The sequence below is a fragment of the Chelonia mydas genome, chromosome 13, assembly GCF_015237465.2.
Source record: "Chelonia mydas isolate rCheMyd1 chromosome 13, rCheMyd1.pri.v2, whole genome shotgun sequence".
Taxonomy (NCBI): Eukaryota; Metazoa; Chordata; order Testudines; family Cheloniidae; genus Chelonia; species Chelonia mydas.
The window spans coordinates 1,245,985-1,267,455 of record NC_051253.2 but is presented as its reverse complement, the minus strand read 5'-3'; the positions used below and the strand labels follow the sequence as shown (position 1 = coordinate 1,267,455).

Genomic DNA, 21,471 nt, shown 5'->3' with positions numbered 1-21,471 from the left:
GAGCATGAGCTTTCGTGAGCTACAGCTCACTTCATCGGATGCATACTGTGGAAAGTACAGAAGACATTATATACACAGCCCTCGCGAGCCACAGCTCACCCCATCAGCTTGTGCTCAAATGGATTGGTTGGTCTCTGGGGTGCCACAAGTACTCCTTTTCTTTTTGCAAATACAGACTAACACGACTGTTACTCTGAAACCTGTGTATATAATGTCTTCTGCAGTTTCCACTGAATGCATCCGATGAAGTGAGCTGTAGCTCACGAAAGCTCATGCTCAAATAAATTGGTTAGTCTCTAAGGTGCCACAAGTACTCCATTCTCCCAACACACACCCATCTTCATTCCCTCTGCTGCTTCCCATGAGGAGTGGCTGGGCCCACGCCTGCCAGGCTGTAATTACTAACGCTGGGCCCACTGGCCTGGCAGCTCCCCATGGCCCAGAAAGCAGGACTCATGCGCCCTCCCCTCCCCAGAGCTGGCTGCAGGCTCAGCTCCAGAACCTAACCCTGCCCCTGTGTCATGGAGTCCCTGGGCGATGCTCTGGAACTGCTCCCCATGAAGCCAGTCAGCACTCTGGGGAAGTCTCCTCTCTGGGAGCAGCCTGTCTGCAGGACACACAGCTCACACAGCTTCCACCTTCCTGGGTCTGAGCTCGGAGCATTCAGCCTCCTCTGCCCCTCCGTGCGCTTCCCACAGTGAGTCCACCCAGGCGGGGTCCTGGGGAAGCCAGAGGGTCCTGCCCCCCAACTCCACAGTCAGACATGACTCTCAGCCAGCCAGTAAAACAGAGGTTTATTAGACGACAGGAACATGGTCTAACACAGAGCTTGTAGGTGCAGAGAACAGGACCCCTCAGCTGGGTCCATTTTGGGGGGCAGTGAGCCAGACAACCACGTCTGCACTTCACTCCATGACTCCAGCCAGCCCCAAACTGAAACTCCCTCCAGCCCCCGCTCCTCTGGGCTTTGTCCCTTTCCCCAGCCAGGAGGTCATCGGATTCCTTTGTTCTCCAACCCTTTAGCTCTCACCTTGCAGGGGGGAAGGGCCCAGGCCATCAGTTGCCAGGAAACAGGGTGTCGGCCATTCTCTGTGTCCAGACCCCTGCACACACCTGCCCTCTAGGGCTCTGCAATGATCATACACCCTTACCCCACCCCCTAGATACTTAAGAACTGCCTAGGGGAAACTGAGGCACCCCCACACTATTCAGAGGAAACATTAAGAACAATCCCACTTCGTCACATCTCTCCCCCCTTCGAGATCGAACTGAGCGGGGTCAATTTAGCCGGTGACTTGGGGAAGTTCGAAGCCACCAACGTTCCCATGGATGCCCCAGCATCTCTCCCGTTCCTTGGTGGGAGTTACACCAGGACCTTCCAGTTTCACGCCCTCCCTTAGGTCGGGGGTGGTTGATAGCACTCGCAGGCCGCATGTGGGAAGGTTTATGCGGCCCGTGCCCTTTGGCCACCCCGAAACCCCCGGGGGTCAAAGTGGGATTGGGTCTTCTCCCCAACAAACTGGCCAAACACAGCCACTTGGTTATAGGACTGTTTAACTTTCTTAACAGCTTTCACTTCATCTGAGACCTTCTCAAAGCTCTCCACACTGGGTCTTTCAACAGGAAAGTCAGTGGATCCATTCACAACGGAAAATTTCTGGCTGTTAGGATCTGAAACTTTCTTGATTAAATCACTTTCATACCCTTCAGTTGCAGTAAACTGCTTGCAAAGACTCCATGAGGATTCCTTTCCCAAGGGGCTTTTCTATGCAACAATTCACCCCTCACAGAAATTCTGCCCTTACCCTCTTCACCTAGGGCTTGCTCTAGAGGAACACTTTCCTGAGCAACAACAGACTCTTTCTGGGTCTCCCTTACATCCAGAATCACCTCTGGCCCATCCAGCGGATTCCTACACAATCCCCTTTCAGGCAAACTGACAGACTTCCTAGATAAAAGGTTAGAAGCATTCGCCTTCCCTTTGACACACACAAGTTCAGGAATCTTTTCCTTCTTGCGACAGGTTTCCACACCCTCAGTAGGTAACACAATCACATCACCTTCCTGCTCTCCTTGTGCCCTGGCTAGGCTCTCACCCTGATTAGACAGAGTTGCGACACCCTTTCCCAACAACACACTAGCAACGGGCAAAATACAAGCACCAGAACTGTCTGGGCTCTGGGATTTTACATAGACACTAACTGGGTGCGACCTAGTTACAGGGCCATTCTCCCAAGCAGGCACAAACTTAGGACCCTTCCCTTCCTGGGCTTTAGCTGAATCCAGAACCAACTCTGAGACAACTGCACTATCCTCAACCATCACAGGCTGAAAGGCCCCTTCTGTCTGCTCCACAGACAAAGAAGAGCCGGACACACTTTCTCGTTTCCCAGACACCCAGCTTGGGATCTCATTCCCCTGGTCCCAGCACACAGGGCTGTTCACAGACAACTGCTTGGAGACCGGGGTAGCTCCCTCCATAGGCAAGTCAATACCCCTGACAGACACAGGCACGTTTCCTTCCCTGTCCCAATTCTCCACCCAGCTAACAGGTAAGGTCCAGGGACACTCATCTTCCACTCTCCTCGCCTTCCCACCCTGCTGACTAGACACAGACATCAGCTCACAAGGCTGCCTAGGCTCATCCAAACTTTCCTTACTAAGCACCTTGCCACTCCCAACAGATCCCCTGCCCTGCCTGTGTCTCCCCCCCTCAGCTGGGGTCTCAGCTCCCACTGTGCTCAGCGCTGCCCTTGCTGTCCCAGTGGGGTAGGCAGTGAGCTCCCTGCTTTCCTCACTGCATCAGAGCCAGCGTGAGCCCCTTCTCCAGTGTGCAAGGGGGCGGGGAGCCCCAGGGGTCTGGTTACAGGCAGGCAGGTAGCCTGAGCCTAGCGGCTCCTCCCCCTGCCAGCCAGGTCATCTGCATTTTCACTGACCATTTCCCTCTCCGCTGATTGGTTCCCTGGATTCAAATTCAAACCATTGGCAGTTACAAGAGCAGAGCCTGGATCCTGATCCAAAGAGACACAGTCACCCCCCAACAGGGTCTCGCAGCTGGTATCCTGGAGACCCCAATGGCCAGCCAGCCCCACCCCTCCTGGGTCTGCACAGGGATCTGGGCCATAGGCAGGGCGAGGGGCTTCATCCCTGGGACCCTCACCCAGCTCACCCAGCCCCTCAGCCTCTGGGGCTGCACCACCCAGGGCCTGACACCAGTTCTCTCTGTCCCCGGATCTCGCCACCCCAGGAATGTCTCCCCATTGACCATCACCTTCCGCTCCCACTGGAGGCCGGAGGGGCCTGAGCCCAGGAAACTCCACACAGACAGATAGGTTGGGACCGGGAGTGGGAGTCTGGCTGACGGAGTCTATGGCCTTGGGACCCAGAAAGGGAGCTGGACACCGGGGCTTTTCTGCAGGGACCCCCTGGTTCAAATCTCCAGCCTGCTCAAAGGCAGTGAGGTGGGCATCCACATCCCCCCCTCCTTAACCAGGGGCAGCAATTTAGTCTCGAGGTTCCCTGCGGAACTGGCACTCCGGGGTCTATCCCCACTCACCCTGGGAGGTCCCCTAGGCCTCTCCGCTCCCCCACCGCCAGTTCATGCTGCTGCTGCTTCTGCAGCTCTTTCTCGGGCTCTCGCTGTCTCTCACAGTCCTCTTGCTCTCTCGGACTCAGCTCCAATCCCGTCCGTCTCCGATCCCCGGATGGGGAAGCCGATCGTGAAGACCCTCGTCTGGTCGGGGACAGGAGTCTTGGGGATGCCTGGCTACCACTCCAGCTGCTCCCAGATCCTGCTATAGCCCCATTTGGGTCAGGAATCTGTTCCTAGAGTGGTCATCCTCCTCCAGCTGCACGATTAACTATGCTTTGGTGAACTTTCCAATGCTCAACCCTCTCTTTCTGCACAGGGTTACAATGTCCTTCTTGAGACGGTGACAGGCCCTCACTCCGCTCTTCCCAAGTTGTTGTGGACTCACAGGCCTGTGCGCTCTCAGCTCCCCACGGTTTCCAGGGAGAACCCCTAGTGTGCCAGCCCTTCTCGAGGTCACCACCTCTTTGCCAGAGTCGAGCTGAAGACTCCTCCGCCCCTGGGACCGCTCGCTGCAATCCCCTGGGCAACCCTGTTACTGCAAAAGTCCTTCTCTCTCCCAGGGCCAAACCGCAGGCTCCTCCATCCCTGAGACTGCTCCCTGCAGTCCCCAGGGGGACCCCATTACTGCACAGTCCTTCTCGCTGGTCACACACTCCCAGGGGTTAACTGCCCCCTGAAACCACTCCTCTCTGAGCCTTCAGCACGCCTGGTCCTCATCAATCCCCCTTTGTTTTACTGCTCCCCAGTCACTTACTGCAGGAGTGCCATCCACGGAGTGCAGTACATCCCACCGCTAACACCAGTTGTCACGGAGTCCCTGGGCGATGCTCTGGAACTGCTCCCTATGAAGCCAGGCAGGACTCTGGGGAAGTCTCCTTTCTGGGAGCAGCCTGTCTGCAGGACACACAGCTCACACAGCTTCCACCTTCCTGGGTCTGACCTCGGAGCATTCAGCATCCTCTGCCCCTCCGTGCGCTTCCCACAGCGAGTCCGCCCAGGCGGGGCTCCTTGGGAAGCCAGAGGGTCCTGAACCCCAACTCCGCAGTCAGACGTGACTCTCAGCCAGCCAGTAAAACAGAGGTTTATTAGACGACAGGAACATGGTCTAACACAGAGCTTGTAGGTGCAGAGAACCGGACCCCTCAGCTGGGTCCATTTTGGGGGGCAGTGAGCCAGACAACCCCATCTGCACTTCACTCCATGTCCCAGCCAGCCCCAAACTGAAACTCCCTCCAGCCCCTCCTCCTCCTCCGGGCTTTGTCCCTTTCCTGGGCCAGGAGGTCACAGGATTCCTTTGTTCTCCAACCCTTTAGCTCTCACCTTGCAGAGGGGAAGGGCCCAGGCCATCAGTTGCCAGGAAACAGGGTGTCGGCCATTCTCTGTGTCCAGACCCCTGCACACACCTGCGCTCTAGGGCTCTGCAATGATCATACACCCTTACCCCACCCCCTAGATACTTAAGAACTGCATAGGAGAAACTGAGGCACCCCCACACTTTTCAGAGGAAACATTAAGAACAGTCCCACTTCATCACACCCTGCCACTCTGCTCCCGTGGGCTAGGGGCTAATGGAGGGGTCGGTACGTCCTTCTCGCTCTCCCACCGGGTCTTTGACGCTCCTTCACGGGGTCAGGGATCAGGCACTCCCCAAAGGCCTGGGCTATCCATGTCTGTGTCGTGTGCTGTGGATCACACCCCGTCCATCTCATTAGTCGCCCCCCGCAGCAGGTTCCCTCAGCTGATGTCTAACGATGGGGGCTGAATGTCTCTGTGCCCTTGACCCTCGTCTCTGGGACGTGACCAGAGGAGGGTGCGTGGGGAGGTCTCGGGGCTCCCACCACCACCTCCCCATTAGGCTGTGATGGCCCCAGAGAAGCAGTACTCACATGTCCCCGTTAGGGTTGTTGACCCCGTATGAGTGGCTCATGCACGTTCCCCTGAGGGTGTGATGACCCCGGTAGGAGCAAACCCTCTGGCCCCGACAACAGCCCTCCTGGCAGCACAGCATCACCCAGCGGGGGTCCTGGCAGGAGGACGTGGGCTGGGGGACCGTGTGAATGTCCGTCACGCCATTGCTTTCCCAGAGCAGCACATTTGTGCTTTCCAGGTATTTTTATGAGCTGCAGGGACATCACGGGGCAGGGGAGATTTATTACAATGGGGTCATAGGAGCCACAAACAGTGTGGGAATCTGCTCGACATCTTAGATGTCTGTGCACAAATACAAGGAGTGTGTGGAATAAACAGGCTGAACTGAAAGGATTAGCACATAAGCAAAATTATTACTCAGTTGGCATCATTGCAACTTGGGAGGCTAAATCTCATGGCTGGAATATTGGTACAGAGGGGTGTGGTAATCCAGGAGGACAGGTAGGGAAAAAGGGGCGAGGTGTTGTATGATACCTCAAGGATATACACAGCTGTTCTGCGTTCCAGCAGGCGGTGAGAGGCAGACGAGCTGAAAGTCTCTGGCTTTAACTAGCAGGGCGAACTGCAGCCTGTGTGCGTTCTCTCCCTCTCCGTAGGGGAGTAGCCCTGGGAGTAGCCCAGCCCAGGTGTGTTTGGTGGAAACAAACACTCTGTCCCTGACAAACAGCCCGAGGTTGTTGGGCGTCACAGCATCAGCCAGCGGGCAGGACGCGGGGAACGGGTAACAGTCACTCACCCTGGCACTTTCCCAAGGCAGCACATTAGCCCTTCACTGGGATTTTTGAGAGACATGGGGGACGTCATTGGGCAGAGGTGATTTATCAGCTCCCCAAGTGGAGTGTATGGGATCCTGGGGAACCCCTGGCTCTCCTTTAACATGCCGATGGGATTGGGACCCAATGCTCCCAGGAGCCCCTGCAGCCAAGGGCGCTATTTCAGATGTGGGGGGAGGGCAGCTTTAACCGTGATTCCAGGGGCTACTTAAGCACCTGTAAACTCAACAGGGTTTGGGGGTTTTTTGGCAGATAATAACTTGGAAATCAGAGGACAGGAGCACTGTATCTAATTCCTATATAAAAGAGACTTAAATAAATATTAGACCCACTCAGCTCTAATACTAACATGTTCTCTCATCTTGTGTCAAGTCACTGAAGGGGCACTGGTCAGGTTTAACATTTTAATGAATATGTATCTATTTGTTACTAACTCTTGAATACAACAATTGAAACAATTGTAGAAAAATCTAGAGGACTTTCTATCACTATTTTGCAGTTCACCAAGCATGGAATAGATCATTTAATTTTGGAAATATCCTGCTAGGGCAAGCCCCCATGAGTTTATACTGCACCTGCCTGGGGCTCAAGGGGTGTTACCTCACTACAAATTTAGACTAGAAATGAACCTTAAACAGGAGTGAAACTGACACTTTCAAGTCACTTTCACAGTATTGCCAACCCCACCTGTTCAATAATCATGAGATTGGCTTTAAAATCCTGAGATGATGTAAATATACCAGATGTGGGGTTCTTTTCATTTGCCTTCTGCTTTTTGAGCCTGTAGGGTGCCCTGGGGTCACAATTTGAAGCTTTCTCCACAGCCACGAGGGCTAGAAACTTCATTTTTCTTTATGAATGAAGGCAGAAATCATCACAGATCCATTTGACTCCAGGAGCTGGGCCTTTAAGGAAACCAATAATTATCATGAGACTCATGACTAAAACATGAGAGCTGGCAACACTGCTTTCCCTTCTGTTAAAAGGCTCGTTACAAAAGATCATCAGAACGGCCAGACTGGGTCAGACCAAAGGCCAACCTAGCCCCATGTCCTGTCTCCTGACCATGGCCAGTGCCAGGTGCCCCAGAGGGAATGAACAGAACAGGGAATCATCAAGTGATCCATCCCCTGTCGCCCATTCCCAGCTTCTGGCAAACAGAGGCTCGGGACACCATCCCTGCCCGTCCCGACTAATAGCCATTCATGGACCTGTCCTCCAGGAAATTATCTAGTTCTTTTTGGAACCCTGGTATGGTCTTGGCCTTCACAACATCCTCTGGCAACAAGTTCCACAAGTTGACTGTGCGCTGTGTGAAGACGTACTTCCTTTTGTTTATTTTAAGCCTGCTGTCTATTCATTTCATTTGGTGACCCCCTAGTACTTGTGTTATGAGAAGGAGTAAATAACACTTCCTTATTTACTTTCTCCGCCCCAGTCATGATTTTATAGACCTCTATCATATCCCCCCCTTAGTAGCCTCTTTTCCAAGCTGAAAAGTCCCAGTCTTATTAAGCTCTCCTCATTCAGAAGCCATTCCATACCCCTAATCAATTTTGTTGCCCTTTTCTGAACCTTTTCCAATTCCAATATCTCTTTTTTGAGATGGGGAGACCACATCTGCACGCAGTATTCAAGATGGGGGCGTACCATGGATTTATATAGAGGCAATATGATATTTTCTGTCCTATCATCTATCCTGGTCTTAATGATTCGCAACATTCTGTTCACTTTTGTGATGGCCGCTGCACACTGAGTGGATGTTTTCAGAGAACTCTCCACAATGACACCAAGATCTTGTTCTCGAGTGGTAACAGCTAATTTAGACCCCATCATTTGATATGTATAGTTGGGATGATGTTTTCCAATGTGCATTACTTTGCATTTATCAACATTGAATTTCATCTGCCATTTTGTTGCCCAGTCACCCAGTTTTGAGAGATCCTTTTGTAGCTCTTCGCAGTCTGCCTTGGACTTAACTGTCTTGAGTAGTTTTGTAATATCTGGAAATTTTGCCACCTCACTGTTTACCCCTTTTTCCAGATCATTTATGAATATGTTGAATAGGACTGGTTCCAGTACAGACCCCTGGGGGACACCACTATTTACCTCTCTCCATTCTGAAAACTGACCATTGATTCCTACCCTTTGTTTCCTATCTTTTAACCAGTTACCAATCCATGACAGCTCACTTTTCTTAAGAGCCTTTGGTGAGGGATCTTGTCAAAGGCTTTCTGAAAATCTAAATGCACTGTATCCACTGCATTCCCCTTTGTCTACGTGCCTGTTGACCCCTGTGACGTTATTGACTTGAACTGGGACCGTATAGAATGTTGTTGCAACCAAGGTCCTGTAGTGGCACCAAATCTTGTATAAAGGGGGTCAAATAAAGTGTCTAAGACGAGGTTATGGTTTGCTGGTTAGGATTATGCTGTCTATTTGCATGTATCTTTTTTGTATTTAAAGTTATAAGTATTGGCTCTATACCGCCTGTAGTTCAAACATGTGCTGTGCTTCTGGGGGACACCCCAGACAAGTTGGTGTCAACTCTGCCTAGCCTGCTGGATGGCCCATTAAGGACCATCCTCTATACAATTGACCCACTGAGAGAAGGCAGACACGCCTTGGGACTCAGCCAGGTGTGCAGGGACCTGCCTATGGACAGAACTCTGAGGTGTTTGCAGGCCATGTGCTGGGCAGCTTGTCCTTGGGACAAAGAAAGACAGACCACATGGCAAGAGACTATACAAAGCTGCTGCAGCTCCTCCATCTGGTCTTCAATCCTGCTTCCTACCTCTGGAGGGACTTCGCTACCCTGAAAAAAGAAAAGGAGTAATTGTGGCATCCTAGAAGCTAACACAAGTCCTCCTTTTCTTTTTGTGGATACAGACTAACACGGCTGCTACTCTGAAACCTTGGCTACACTGAAGCTTTGAACCAAGGACTGAATGACCCACCCCAGCTGGGGATGTTCTCCAGAGACTTGATTTGAACCTGCCGTTTATTCCATCACTGCTGCAAGCCTGAACCAAGAACTTTGCCATCGCTGTATGTCATTGATTCCATTTAACACATTCTAGCTCCCATCTCTATCTTTTTCCTTTTATGAATGAACCTTTAGATTTTAGATTCTAAGGGATTGGCAACAGTGTGATTTGTGGGTAAGATCTGATTTGTATATTGACCTGGCTGTGGGTCTGGGTCCTTTGGGATCGAGAGAACCCTTTTTTCTTTTACTGGGGTATTGGTTTTCATAACCATTTGTCCCCAGAACGAGGGGCACTGGTGGAGATACTGGGAAACTGGAGTGTCTAAGGGAATTGCTTGTGTGACTTGTGGTTAGCCAGTGGGGTAAAACGAAAGTCCTCTCTGTCTGGCTAGTTTGGTTTGCCTTAGAGGTGGAAAAACCCCAGCCTTGGGCGGTAACTGCCCTGCTTGACGCAATTTGTCCTGAATTGGCACTCTCCGTGGGGTCCCGCCAGAACCAGCCTCGTTACAACCCCCTCAAAGAATTCCAGTAGATTGGTGAGGCAGGATTTCCCTTTACAAAAACCACGTTGACTCTTCCCCAACAAATTATGTTCATCTATGTGTCTGACAATTTTGTTCTTTACTATAGTTTCAACCAGTTTGCCCGGTACTGAAGTCAGGTTTACAGTAATTGCCGGGGTCACCTCTGGAGCCCTTTTTAAAATTTGTCGTCACATTAGCTGTCCTCCAGTCGTTTGGTACAGAAGCTGATTAAAATGATAGGTTACAGACGACAGTTAGTAGTTCTGCAATTTCACATTTACAAAAAGAGAAGGAGGACTTGTGGCACCTTAGAGACTAACCAATTTATTTGAGCGTAAGCTGTCGTGAGCTACAGCTCACTTCATCGGATGCATTCAGTGGAAAATACAGTTGGGGAGATTTATATACACAGAGAACATGAAACAATGGGTGTTACAATACACACTGTAACCAGAAAAGGAGTACTTGTGGCACCTTAGAGACTAACCAGTTTATTTGAGCATGAGCTGTAGCTCACGAAAGCTCATGCTCAAATAAACTGGTTAGTCTCTAAGGTGCCACAAGTACTCCTTTTCTTTTTACGAATACAGACTAACACGGCTGTTACTCTGAAAACTGTAACCAGAGTGATCAGGTGAGCTATTACCAGCAGGAGGGGCGGGAAAACCTTTTGTAGTGATAATCAAGGTGGGCCATTTCCAGCAGTTGACAAGAACGTCTGAGGAACAGTGAGGGGGAGGAATAAACATGGGGAAATAGTTTTACTTTGTGTAATGACTCATCCACTCCCAGTCTCTATTCAAGCCTAAGTTAATTGTATCCAGTTTGCAAATTAATTCCAATTCAGCAGTCTCTCGTTGGAGTCTGTTTTTGAAGTCTTTTTGTTGTAATATTGCGACTTTTAGGTCTGTAATTGAGTGACCAGAGAGATCGAAGTGTTCTCCGACTGGTTTATGAATGTTATAATTCTTGACATCTGATTTGTGTCCATTTATTCTTTTACGTAGAGACTGTCCGGTTTGGCCAATGTACATGGCAGAGGGGCATTGCTGGCACATGATGGCATATATCACATTGGTAGATGCGCAGGTGAACGAGCCTCTGATAGTGTGGCTGATGTTATTAGGCCCTGTGATGGTGTCCCCTGAATAGATATGTGGACACAGTTGGCAACGGGCTTTGTTGCAAGGTTAGGTTCCTGGATTAGTGTTTTTGTTGTGTGGTGTGTGGTTGCTGGTGAGTATTTGCTTCAGGTTGGGGGGCTGTCTGTAAGCAAGGACTGGCCTGTCTCCCAAGATCTGTGGGAGTGATGGGTCGTCCTTCAGGATAGGTTGTAGATCCTTGATGATGCGTTGATGATGCGTTGGAGAGGTTCAGCCCCCAACTACAATCTCTATCAGTGTTACAGAGGGCGAACAGTTTATCCCGTCCTGAGGTGACATGTACCCAGTCAATATGGGGATAGTTGAAATCCCCCATTATTATTATTGAGTTTTTTATTTTAATAGCCTCTCTAATCTCCCTGAGCATTTCACAGTCACTATCACCATCCTGGTCAGGTGGTCGGTAATATATCCCTACCACTATATTCTTCTTCTTAGGGCATGGAGTTACTATCCATAGAGATTCTGTGGTACAGTTTGGTTCATTTAAGATTTTTATTTCATTTGATTCTATGCTCTCTTTCACATATAGTGCCACTCCCGCACCAGCACGACCTGTTCTGCCCTTCTGATATATTTTGTACCCTGGTATTACTGTGTCCCATTGATTATCCTCATTCCACCAAGTTTCTGTGATGCCAATTATATCAATAGCCTCATTTAATACGAGGCACTCTAGTTCACCCATCTTATTGTTTAGACTTCTAGCATTTGTATATAAGCCCTTTAAAAACTTGTCACTTTTTAGCTGTCTGCCATTACATGATGTAATTGAATGGGACTTTTTTTCATTTGACTGTTTCTCATCAGATCCTACTTGTATTTTATCATCTTCCATCCTCTCCTCCTCACTAGGACACAGAGAATCTCCATTATTAGATCCTCCCTTAAGGGATGTCTCTCACCGAAGGCTCTTAAACTCAACACTACAGTGACTGAGTTGCGGTTCTCACAGGAGAATATTTAAAACCAAACAGCAAGAAAATTCTGCTTTTTAAAGTTGAGAAAGAATTGAATCTTCTGAGGTCTATCAGGGCCACTGCAGGCAGGAAAGGAAAATATACAGGCACAGGAGCTCTGGGCAGCTCTTCTTCTTGAAAGAAAGTTGGAGGGTTAAATCTTCTAGTGCTTAATCCAGGAAAACTTTTGTTGCCATCAATGCCTCCACTCACAGATGTTAACAAGTGCTCAATAACTATACACTTCATCCTTAAATATCTGAGCCATCTTATCGAGAGTTGCACATCGTATATGCATTGGCTCAGGGACTGGATTTTTTGGCATATTCTGAACAGTGCTGAGCACACAGATGGTGCTCAGTGAATAATACAAATCATGACAATAATTGTCGGCTTTATGGACTCTGTGGATGCAGTTTCTGTTCTTTGTTCTGGAATTGGCCTGGATACAACTGACACCCGAAGAAATTGAGGCATAAACACATCGGATACTTATATGACACTTTCTCATTCCTTCCTTTTCTCAAACTCAGGACAAAAAATGACTGAACAAAATGGTTTTCAGTTAAAATGTAAAATTGCCCAGTAGCCATTGCTGTACAGCCCAGCCTCGCGCCGAACCTGCCACCCCTGGGGAGTTAAGTCATCTCCTCTCATCTGACTCTCATTCTCCAGCTTTCCTGATCTCTGTGCTGCTTTTCATGCTGTCAGCCATGACCTCCTTCCTAGCTGCCTGGGACCGTGTGCTGGAGTCTCAGAGAACTGGCCAGCTTGGTTTTGCTCCCAGCTATCAGAGTCCTCTCTTTTTGCACCATACAGCAGAGAGAGCGGCTGGTCTTCTGGACAGGGAGCTGGCCCTGAGAGACCTGGGTTCTGCTCCCCCCAGGGACTTCCTGTCTGAACCCACACCAGTGCCTTAAGGACAGAGTTTCAAAACCTTTTACACTCCCAAAGATGCAGCTAGGTTTCTAGTGGGGTTTACAAAGCATCAAACCTTCTCGGCACTTGGCTGTATTTTTTATGAGATGGGGAGGCATGGGGGGGCATTGCCACCCAACCGTAGATGTCGATAGTGGGAAGAGGGTGCAATTTAAAGCTTAGGCTGCCCCCCGAAGAGCTTGAGTCACGCCCCACCTCCCCTTACCCTCAGTCTTCCGGCTGCAGCCCCCGATGCTGGCTGCTACTTTGATGGCAGCTGCCACTTCCACTGCTTCATGTTCCTAGAAGCCGAGCGCTTGGGGATCTTCTTCCTCTTGTTGGTACTGAGGCCCTGCAGGAAAAGCTGCTGCTCTTTGTAGAGAAGCAGCAGGTCAGGGCATTGCCCGATGGCAGGGGAGGCCATAGCCAGTGAGCCACCAGCCAGCCCCAGCCTTGCCAGCAGCTCTGAGCAGCTGGAGGGTGGCCCGGAGTGCAGGGTGGTCGTCAAACCTCAGCCTGGCTGAACAAAGGGGTGGGGGGCAAGGGGAAATGGAGCAGAGGAGACAGGGCATGAAGCAGCTACCCTGTCCCCAGCACCACTTCCAGGTTTGCAAACGCAGCTGCAGTGGGAGTCACCCTGTAAAAAGCCCCACAGGGGCAAGTTAAATCAAAATAGGTCTTTTATCTTGGACTAGTACCTGAGCGAGCCAGTCAGCAATCCCAGCCCCACTGCGCTAGGGATGTAAAAACACTTCTTTAAAGACACATTCCCCGCCCCACCATGCTTATATCCCAGGCCCAGATCCTGCCGGTGATGGGGCACATGTGTAGCAGGGCACCCTGTGTAACTGCACGGTAAAGTGAATGCATTGGCCTCCCGGTGGGGCTGCTGCTCCCAGCATCCCTCGGTGCGACGCCCTCGAGAACAGACGCTGCTGAGCAGCCGGAGAGTTTTCAGGGTGTGGCTGACATGGGACGGCCAACCCCCTCCCTCACGCCAGGGCTGAACAGCTGAGCTGAGTGCCCCGAACGCTCCGCAGCCACCATCACAGCCCAGGGCTGCAGCAGAGCTGAACAGCGCTTGAGGCTTCCCTGACCCACCCACCCAGGCAAGGCAATGGCTGGTGGAGCCCGAGAGCCCTGTCCTGGCCCTCACCAGGAGCCCGAGCTCTCCTACGACACCCCTGCTACCTGCCCACCGCCCATGCCTCAGCACATGAGCACACAGGGAGTCAACAGGAAACCCACGGGCCGGAGCGGGGAGGCCCAGTCCTGCCCAAGCCCCTGGAGACAGTGATTTCCAGCCATGGCTTCCAGGGCCCCCCCGGCTGGGGACTCCTGTGCATTAGCCACCCCCGGCCCTGATAAAATCCCCCCTGGGTCCCTGTGGAAGACCCAAACAAACACCAGGGCAGGCGCCCAGCCCCACGGGCCAGCGGTGACCCCAAGGCAGGCCCAGCCCTGCAAGCCTCAGGCAGGCGCAGAATTTGCCTCCCTCAGAATGCGCGGCCCCATTGGCCTGGCGGGAGCCCCCCACCCGCAGAGTCAAACTCCGCCTAGGAGCATCCGGTGGAGGATCAGCCAGGATGTTCCTGCTGGGACACTTGGGGGTAGGGGGGCTCTGGTCTGAGTTCCCAGGAGTCTGGGCTGGAGTCCTCGTGCTCCTGAGAACAGACACGTGTGGAACGTGCCAGACCCTCCTCTCCTGACGCACGCTCTGCTCCCCGCTCCTGGGCCGTTTTCTCCACCAGTCACTCGGGCTGTTTCACCAGGAGCTGTTCCTCACTGGGCCTCACACTCCTCCCCAGCCGGCCAGGGGCTCAGCTCACCCTGGGCCGCAGCTCAGAGCAGGGTCAAAACATCGACCAAAGGGGCCTGACATTTAGCAGCAGCTAGAGACTCTCCCCTGCAGAGTGCAGCTGGCCTGTGGGATCCCCGCTGAAGAGCCCTGTCGGGCGTCGGGCGTTGTGGCTGGATCTGCCAGGGCAGGACTGTTCTCTGATTGCTAATGACAGCAGGATGGGGGCAGGGACGCTATCTCAGGGCTTCCGTCCTAACGACATCCCAGTGGCAGGAACAAAGAGAGAGAGAATCCTGATTCCCAGGTACCCATGGCCACTGCCCCCCGTTCACTCCCCCCAGCCCGCCCACCACTGCCACGCATGGCATTCGGCGCCAGCCCTTTAGCCAAACACAATCCCTGGGCTCACAGCCTGGGGAGGGAAATGGTCTGGCCTGTGCCCTGCAGGAGGTCGGACTTGATGAGCTAATGGCCCCTCTGGCCTGACACTCTGTGGCTCTGTCCACACTTGGAGCCGGGGGCGTGATTCCCACACTAGCTCTCATCCAGCTCGTGCACTCAACAGGGAGTGCAGCCGGAGTAGCACTGGCAGCAGCGAGCAGGGCATGGGTTAGGCATCCCGAGTATGGACGCGCCTGAACCCCAGGGGTATGTCCTCCAGGCAGTTGCCTCATGCCGCCACCCACCATGGCCCCGCTGCCCCAGCGACATTCCCGTTCTTAGCTCACTAGCTGGATGAGAGCATGTCTGCCGGAGCTGGCAATTCCCCCTGAGCTCCAAGGGTGGACATAGCCTGTGGATCTGAGAGCTGCCCATCCAGGCACCAGCCCACCCCACAGGGACAGTTACCCTTGCTTGGGGGGTGAGCAAAACATGGTGGGACCCCCCTGAGCTGCTCCTGCCACCCTCTCTGGGGGAGCCCCATCCCACACGGCGCAGGCAACAGCTCCCCACATACAGCTTTGGGCTCTCCGCCTTCCAAGGGGATTTCTCAACAGCCCGGCCCTGCCCAAAGGGACAGGACAGGCCCTCAGGGCTACAGCACAAGTTCTCCTGTGAAATGGAGTCAGGAGGAAGTTAGGTCCCTGTTGCTCAACTGTGAGCCAGCCCCTCCCTCTCCCACCCAGCCCCACCTGCGCCAGGGTTTAAATCCCAGCCCGGCTCAGCCCTGGGCACTCAGACCCAGCTCCCGGCAGCACCATGAAGTCGGGGGCCATCGTCCTCCTCCTGGGGCTCCTGGCCGTCTGGGCCCAGCTGCCACCTACGGCTGCTCAAAGTGAGTAGAGAGAGCAGCTCAGGTCAGCAGAGAGGAGCCGCCTGCCAGCCCAGCCCAGGCCATGGTGGCAGCATCCCCTCCTGTCCTGCTCTGTTCGTGGGTATGACGGGAGCCTGCCCTGGGTAAGCAGCTGGTACTCCTGGCCTTGGCCCTGCTAGTGCAGCTGGGAGGAGAAGGGCTCAGGGCAGGGCTCTGTTGCCATTGGGCTCTGTGACTCTCCTCTCCCAGAAGCCAGCAGGCGCCCCACCTCCTCGGTGGGGCCAGGTGAGTCCTGCTGGCTGCATGCAGCATGCGGGTGTCTGGCGAGCAGGTCTCCCCACCCGCTCCAGGCTCAGCAGCAGGCTGGGGCCCTCGACCAGGGTGAAGGGACGAGCGGGGAGCGGAGTCCGCATAGCGGGCGGAAGCTCTGGGTACCAGGTCTCTAACTGCGGAGCAGGAAGCCAGCGGGCAGGGGCCTGTCCTAGGCAGCAGCTGTGCAGCAAGGCGGGGACAGAGTCGGGGCAGCTTTAGGACGATCCTGCTTGACTGCCGTGTGCCTATTCTGCGTTGCAGTGCGACCTGGAGCCTGCCCCATCATCCGAGGCCCAGGGATCTGTGTGGAGAGATGCCAGGGGGACAATTCCTGTCCTCCAGGACGAAAGTGCTGCAGTAATGGGTGTGGCCACGTCTGCATGACACCAGTAACCCGACTGCGAGGTGAGGTCAGACCCAGGCTCACGTCAGTCTCTGCCCTGGACTCGGACGCTCCCGGCACCTTGGGGGGATGAGCAGGGAGGAGAGGTCAGGGTCACTCAGGGAAGGGGCAGGACCCCAGCCCCATTAACCAGCCCTGGATGATCCCGCTGCCCCCAGCCACCGGGCTCAGAGTCTCTACTCAGACTGGATGGGGTGGTTTCTTTCCTCTCCCCAATGGTGAGCTCCCAGCTCAGGAGGCCGGGGGCAGGCGGCAGGGTATCTCTTCATCCCTAGCCCGAGTCACTTCCCTCCCACTCACACCCTGGCTCACACCCACCCTGCGTCCTCACGTGGAGCGGGTGGGGTTGAGCTGGTGTCTCCAAGGGGTGTGACTGCCAGGAGATTGTTCTGTGGTGCAGGGAGACCCGGCGTTTGTCCAAGGCCAACTGGCTTCGGCATTTGTGTGGAATTGTGCAGTTCTGACGCGGAGTGCCGCAGGAGACAGAAGTGCTGCAGCAACGGATGTGGCCACGTCTGCACGACAGTAATGTGAGGTAAGATGAGGGGAATCGCTTTGCTCGGAGCCCTGCCCCAGGCTCGGACACTGGGGATGTTCCAATCACAGGACCCCCCAAGTCCACCTCCAGGGCTAATGGACAAAGGGAGGAGTCGGGATCACTCATTGAGAAACCAGGACCTGCCAATCTGCCCAGGGCTCGGTGTCTTAGCTGAAGCCAGAAGTGGATTCCTCTCTCCTGGCTGGGCCCATCTGTGGGCAGTTACAGGCTGTACCATTGACCAGGGCGTTCCTAGTGAGACCAGCTGGGCTCCACTTGCACCAGCTCTGGGTTCCCCAGGCCGGCAGCTGCTCGCGCTCTCCCGTGGTGAACCTGGAATTCAGAGCATCTCTAACGAGCAGCAGTGCAGAGCAGAGATGAGAAGCAGGGCCCAGGCACAGTGAGCCCGTCACTCAGCACCTCCAGTGACAAGCTTGAACGGGGGGCACCTTAGGAGTTTTCCGAGGGGCTGGTTAGATTTTTTAAAGCTGAAATCTAACAAACTAGGCTTGCCAATAGGGTCCGTGTGATGGGGGATATTCGCACAGGCTCTAGTAGGAGAACCCCTTTTTAGGGAGTCCAGGGAGCTTACTAATTTAAATTCACCGTTTAACTTGGGCAGGATTTCTCACACCAAGGCACTGAGTTATTCTTAACCGTCCAACAGACTGGCAGCAGTTCGCCATCGACAGCTCACCAACCACGTGCGGGCACAAAGTTCTGGGCCTGTGCTGAACACAAATACAGTCGTGCAAGCAATTGTCAGAGCGTAGGCTTGAGGCTCAACAAGTGCACCAAAGAACAATGCAAATCACTGAGATTTCTTATTGCACTGACACATGACTGCCAGTTCGGTAGGATCTAACACACTCATCACCCGGCCAGGGTTTCTCCAAGGACTAAGGAGGCACTTCTCGTTAAGGCACTTTGAAGAGTGTGGTCCCTGCTATTGGAATGAATGGGTCCAAAAGGGGAGTAGAATATCAAAAGCAATTGCTTAAAGCTATGGTTCAAATCTCTTAGGCCAGTTTGCTTGAAGCGCTTGCATACAGCATTAGTTATCATCTATCACGGGTTACCTGCGGTCTCACTAGGGAGCATAGACTTCGGGCTTGTCTGCATGTGAGCCGCTGCAGCGTTTCAGCTCAGACGCTGCCTACACCAAGGGCAGGGGTCTCCCACGGGGCAGGGAATCCACCGCCCCGCGAGGCCGTGGCTAGGTCGAGGGAGGAATTCTCCCAGTGACCTGGCACTGTCTGCACCGCGGTTAGGTCACTTTACGCTGCTCAGGGGTGTGGGTTTTTCACACCCGGCATGACGGAGCTGGGTCAATTTGACTTTTGAGTGCAGCCCAGGCTTTAGCAAGAAACCTGCAGTTCTGATGTTACAGACTATAGGGGAAACACAATCTAAATCTCACTTCTTATTCTCTTAACCAGGAGCTGGGAGAAGAGTCCTTCCCACACAGCTGCTCCAGGCTGTTGGTCCCACTCGGGCTTCTGCAGCTACTTCCCGAGCCCAGTGGCGACCTCAGCTTAACATACCCTGACTCCAGGGCTTGTTGGAGGAGGGGAAGCCAGGCCCACCCGCCCCCATGGCTAGTGCCCACTTGCCATCTGGGCGATCAGATTTCAGCTCTCCAGTTCTCTGCTGCTTCCCTCTGTACCCACTAGATGGCTCTGGTGTAGAACAGATTTATTCAGTCCCTTTATATAGAGAATATCAGGGTTGAAATAGACCTCAGGAGGTCATCTAGTCCAACCCCCTGCTCAAAGCAGGACCAACCCCAACTAAATCGTCCCAGCCAGGGCTTTGTCAAGCCTGACCTTGAAAACCTCAAAGGAAGGAGATTCCACCACCTCCCTAGGTAATGCATTCCAGTGCGTCACCCACCCTCCTAGTGAAAAAGTTTTTCCTAATATCCAACCTAGACCTCCCGCACTGCAACTTGAGACCATTACTCCTTGTCCTGTCCTCTTCTACCACTGAGAACAGTCTAGATCCATCCTCTCTGGAACCCCCTTTCAGGTTGTTGAAAGCAGCTATCAAATCCCCCCTCATTCTTCTCTTCCGCAGACTAAACAATCCCAGTTCCCTCAGCCTCTCCTCGTAAGTCATGTATTCCAGTCCCCTAATCATTTTTGTTGCCCTCCACTGGACTCTTTCCAATTTTTCCACATCCTTCTTGTAGGTTGGGGCCCAAAACTGGACACAGTACTCCAGATGAGGTCTCACCAATGTCGAATAGAGGGGAATGATCACGTCCCTTGATCTGCTGGCAATGCCCCTACTTATACATCCCAAAATGCCATTGGCCTTCTTGGCAACAAGGGCACACTGTTGACTCATATCCAGCTTCTCGTCCACTGTCACCCCTAGGTCCTTTTCTGCAGAACTGCTGCCTAGCCATTCGGTCCCTAGTCTGTAGCGGTGCATGGGATTCTACCATCCTAAGTGCAGGACTCTGCACTTGTCCTTCTTAAACCTCATCAGATTTCTTTTGGCCCAATCCTCTAATTTGTCTAGGTCCCTCTGTATCCCATCCCTACCCTCCAGCGTATCTACCTCTCCTCCCAGTTTAGTGTCATCTGCAAACTTGCTGAGGGTGCAATCCACGCCATCCTCCAGATAATTAATGAAGATATTGAACAAAACCGGCCCCAGGACCGACCCTTGGGGCACTCCACTTGATACCGCCTGCCAACTAGACATGGAGCCATTGATCACTACCCGCTGAGCCCAACAATCTAGCCAGCTTTCTATCCACCTTATAGTCCATTCATCCAGCCCATACTTCTTTAACTTGCTGGCAAAAATACTGTGGGAGACCGTGTCAAAAGCTTTGCTAGAGTCAAGGAATAACAAGTCCACTGCTTTCCCCTCATCCACAGAGCCAGTTGTCTCGTCATATATCTTTCTCAGCAGAGGCTTTTGAGGTTTGGTTCATTTCAAGGGCTGTAGTTCAGAATTAGCCCATGTTATTCATTGAAATTTCCCCCCTTTTAAGCAATTTCTTTTAATAATTCAAAGTTGTACCCTGGTTTGGTGATTAGATTGTTCAGGTTCCTTCTCGAGCTATCCAGTGCCTCTGCCTTTGAGAGTGCAGCCGTCCTCTACCATGAAAACAAGCAAAATCCATTAACATCTTGTAAATGGGGTGGATACACTCCAGACGTTGTTTGAGTGCAGACTTGCCTTTCACAATTTCGGGCTTACAATAGAACAAGAGACAATCTACAGAGAAAGAACAGGAGGACTTGTGGCACCTTAGAGACTAACCAATTTATTTGAGCACAAGCTTTCGTGAGCTACAGCTCACTTCACTGGATGCAGCTGTAGCTCACGAAAGCTTATGCTCAAATAAATTGGTTAGCTCTAAGGTGCCACAAGTCCTCCTTTTCTTTTTATGGATATAGACTAACACGGCTGCTACTCTGAAATGTACAGAGAGAGAGTTTGATTCACAGGGCAGAGAGGTGTGCAGTATCTGGGATAATACAGCTTAGCCTGTTAGATGTGATTTAGAAGGAAAACAGCTGTCTTGTTTATAATCTGGGGAGAAAGCAGGTGGCTTGGGTTTCTGGGGAGCCCAGGCAGTGAATCCCCAGAGGAACGCCACTGAACACACACTTTGTCACGTCTCGTAGCTCAGTCCTGCGGGATGGTCGGATACTGCAGCAGTGGGCGCGGAACGGAGCAGAACACAGCGTGGGGGCCGGGGCCATTATATAGAACTCACGCTCATTCAAGTCTCTAACTCATGTCCCCTCCTTCTCTCCAGGGCTTGTGTTCCCCCCGCAGGCCTGTGAGTGCTGGTGCCCTGGGATCCACCTGCTACAACGGCTGGGGAAGATGCTCCTTGACCCAGTCGCTCTTCCCGTCTGGTAGCTTACTCTCCCAAGCACCCCCTGCCCTCCATTAACTGTTTCGGGGATTACCTGCTGAGGGACTGCTTTGTGTCCTGAATTTGGGGCCCCTTGCCAGGGAGCTAGGGGCTGTTCGTGCAGCCTTGGGGTTTGTTCCTCTTTGGCCAGCTCAGGCCACTCTGTTTTGCAAAGAACCTTTTCTCTCTTAATAAACGTGTGATTCATTAACCCACCTCTGCTTTATCCCCCCCAGCTTGCAGCCTGGGCTGGTGCCCCGCACACCTCTCGCAGCTCCCAGGACCCCCGTCACGAGACCCCCCGGCTGGGCCAGGCCAGGCCTGCGCTGATGTTCCTGTTTGGAGCCGCAGCTCTCAAAGGGAGAAAATTCACTCAGAGAGAAACGTGCTCCAGGGCTGCCCCCGATCTGAGACCAGCCCCAAGGCCCCCAG

At 52.8% G+C, this 21,471-nt stretch overlaps 1 protein-coding gene and 1 long non-coding RNA gene across 3 annotated transcripts in view; both read left to right on the top strand.

The window, feature by feature from the left end:
• Positions 1 to 21,471, top strand: part of LOC122462676 — a 57,958-nt gene that overhangs the window by 26,449 nt on the left and 10,038 nt on the right. The window contains exons 1-2 of one of the 2 annotated variants that reach the window (XR_006285385.1): positions 1 to 54; positions 108 to 204. This is a non-coding gene — a long non-coding RNA (uncharacterized LOC122462676). The remainder of the gene's footprint in view (positions 55 to 107; positions 205 to 21,471) is intronic. The other variant, XR_006285384.1, reaches the window with a different exon arrangement.
• Positions 15,769 to 21,250, top strand: LOC122462675 (WAP four-disulfide core domain protein 18-like). Its single transcript, XM_043526962.1, has 4 exons — positions 15,769 to 15,924; positions 16,477 to 16,620; positions 17,019 to 17,153; positions 20,938 to 21,250. The coding sequence occupies exons 1-3, from the start codon at positions 15,849 to 15,851 to the stop codon at positions 17,150 to 17,152; spliced, it is 354 nt and encodes a 117-aa protein (XP_043382897.1). The 5' UTR covers positions 15,769 to 15,848; the 3' UTR covers position 17,153; positions 20,938 to 21,250.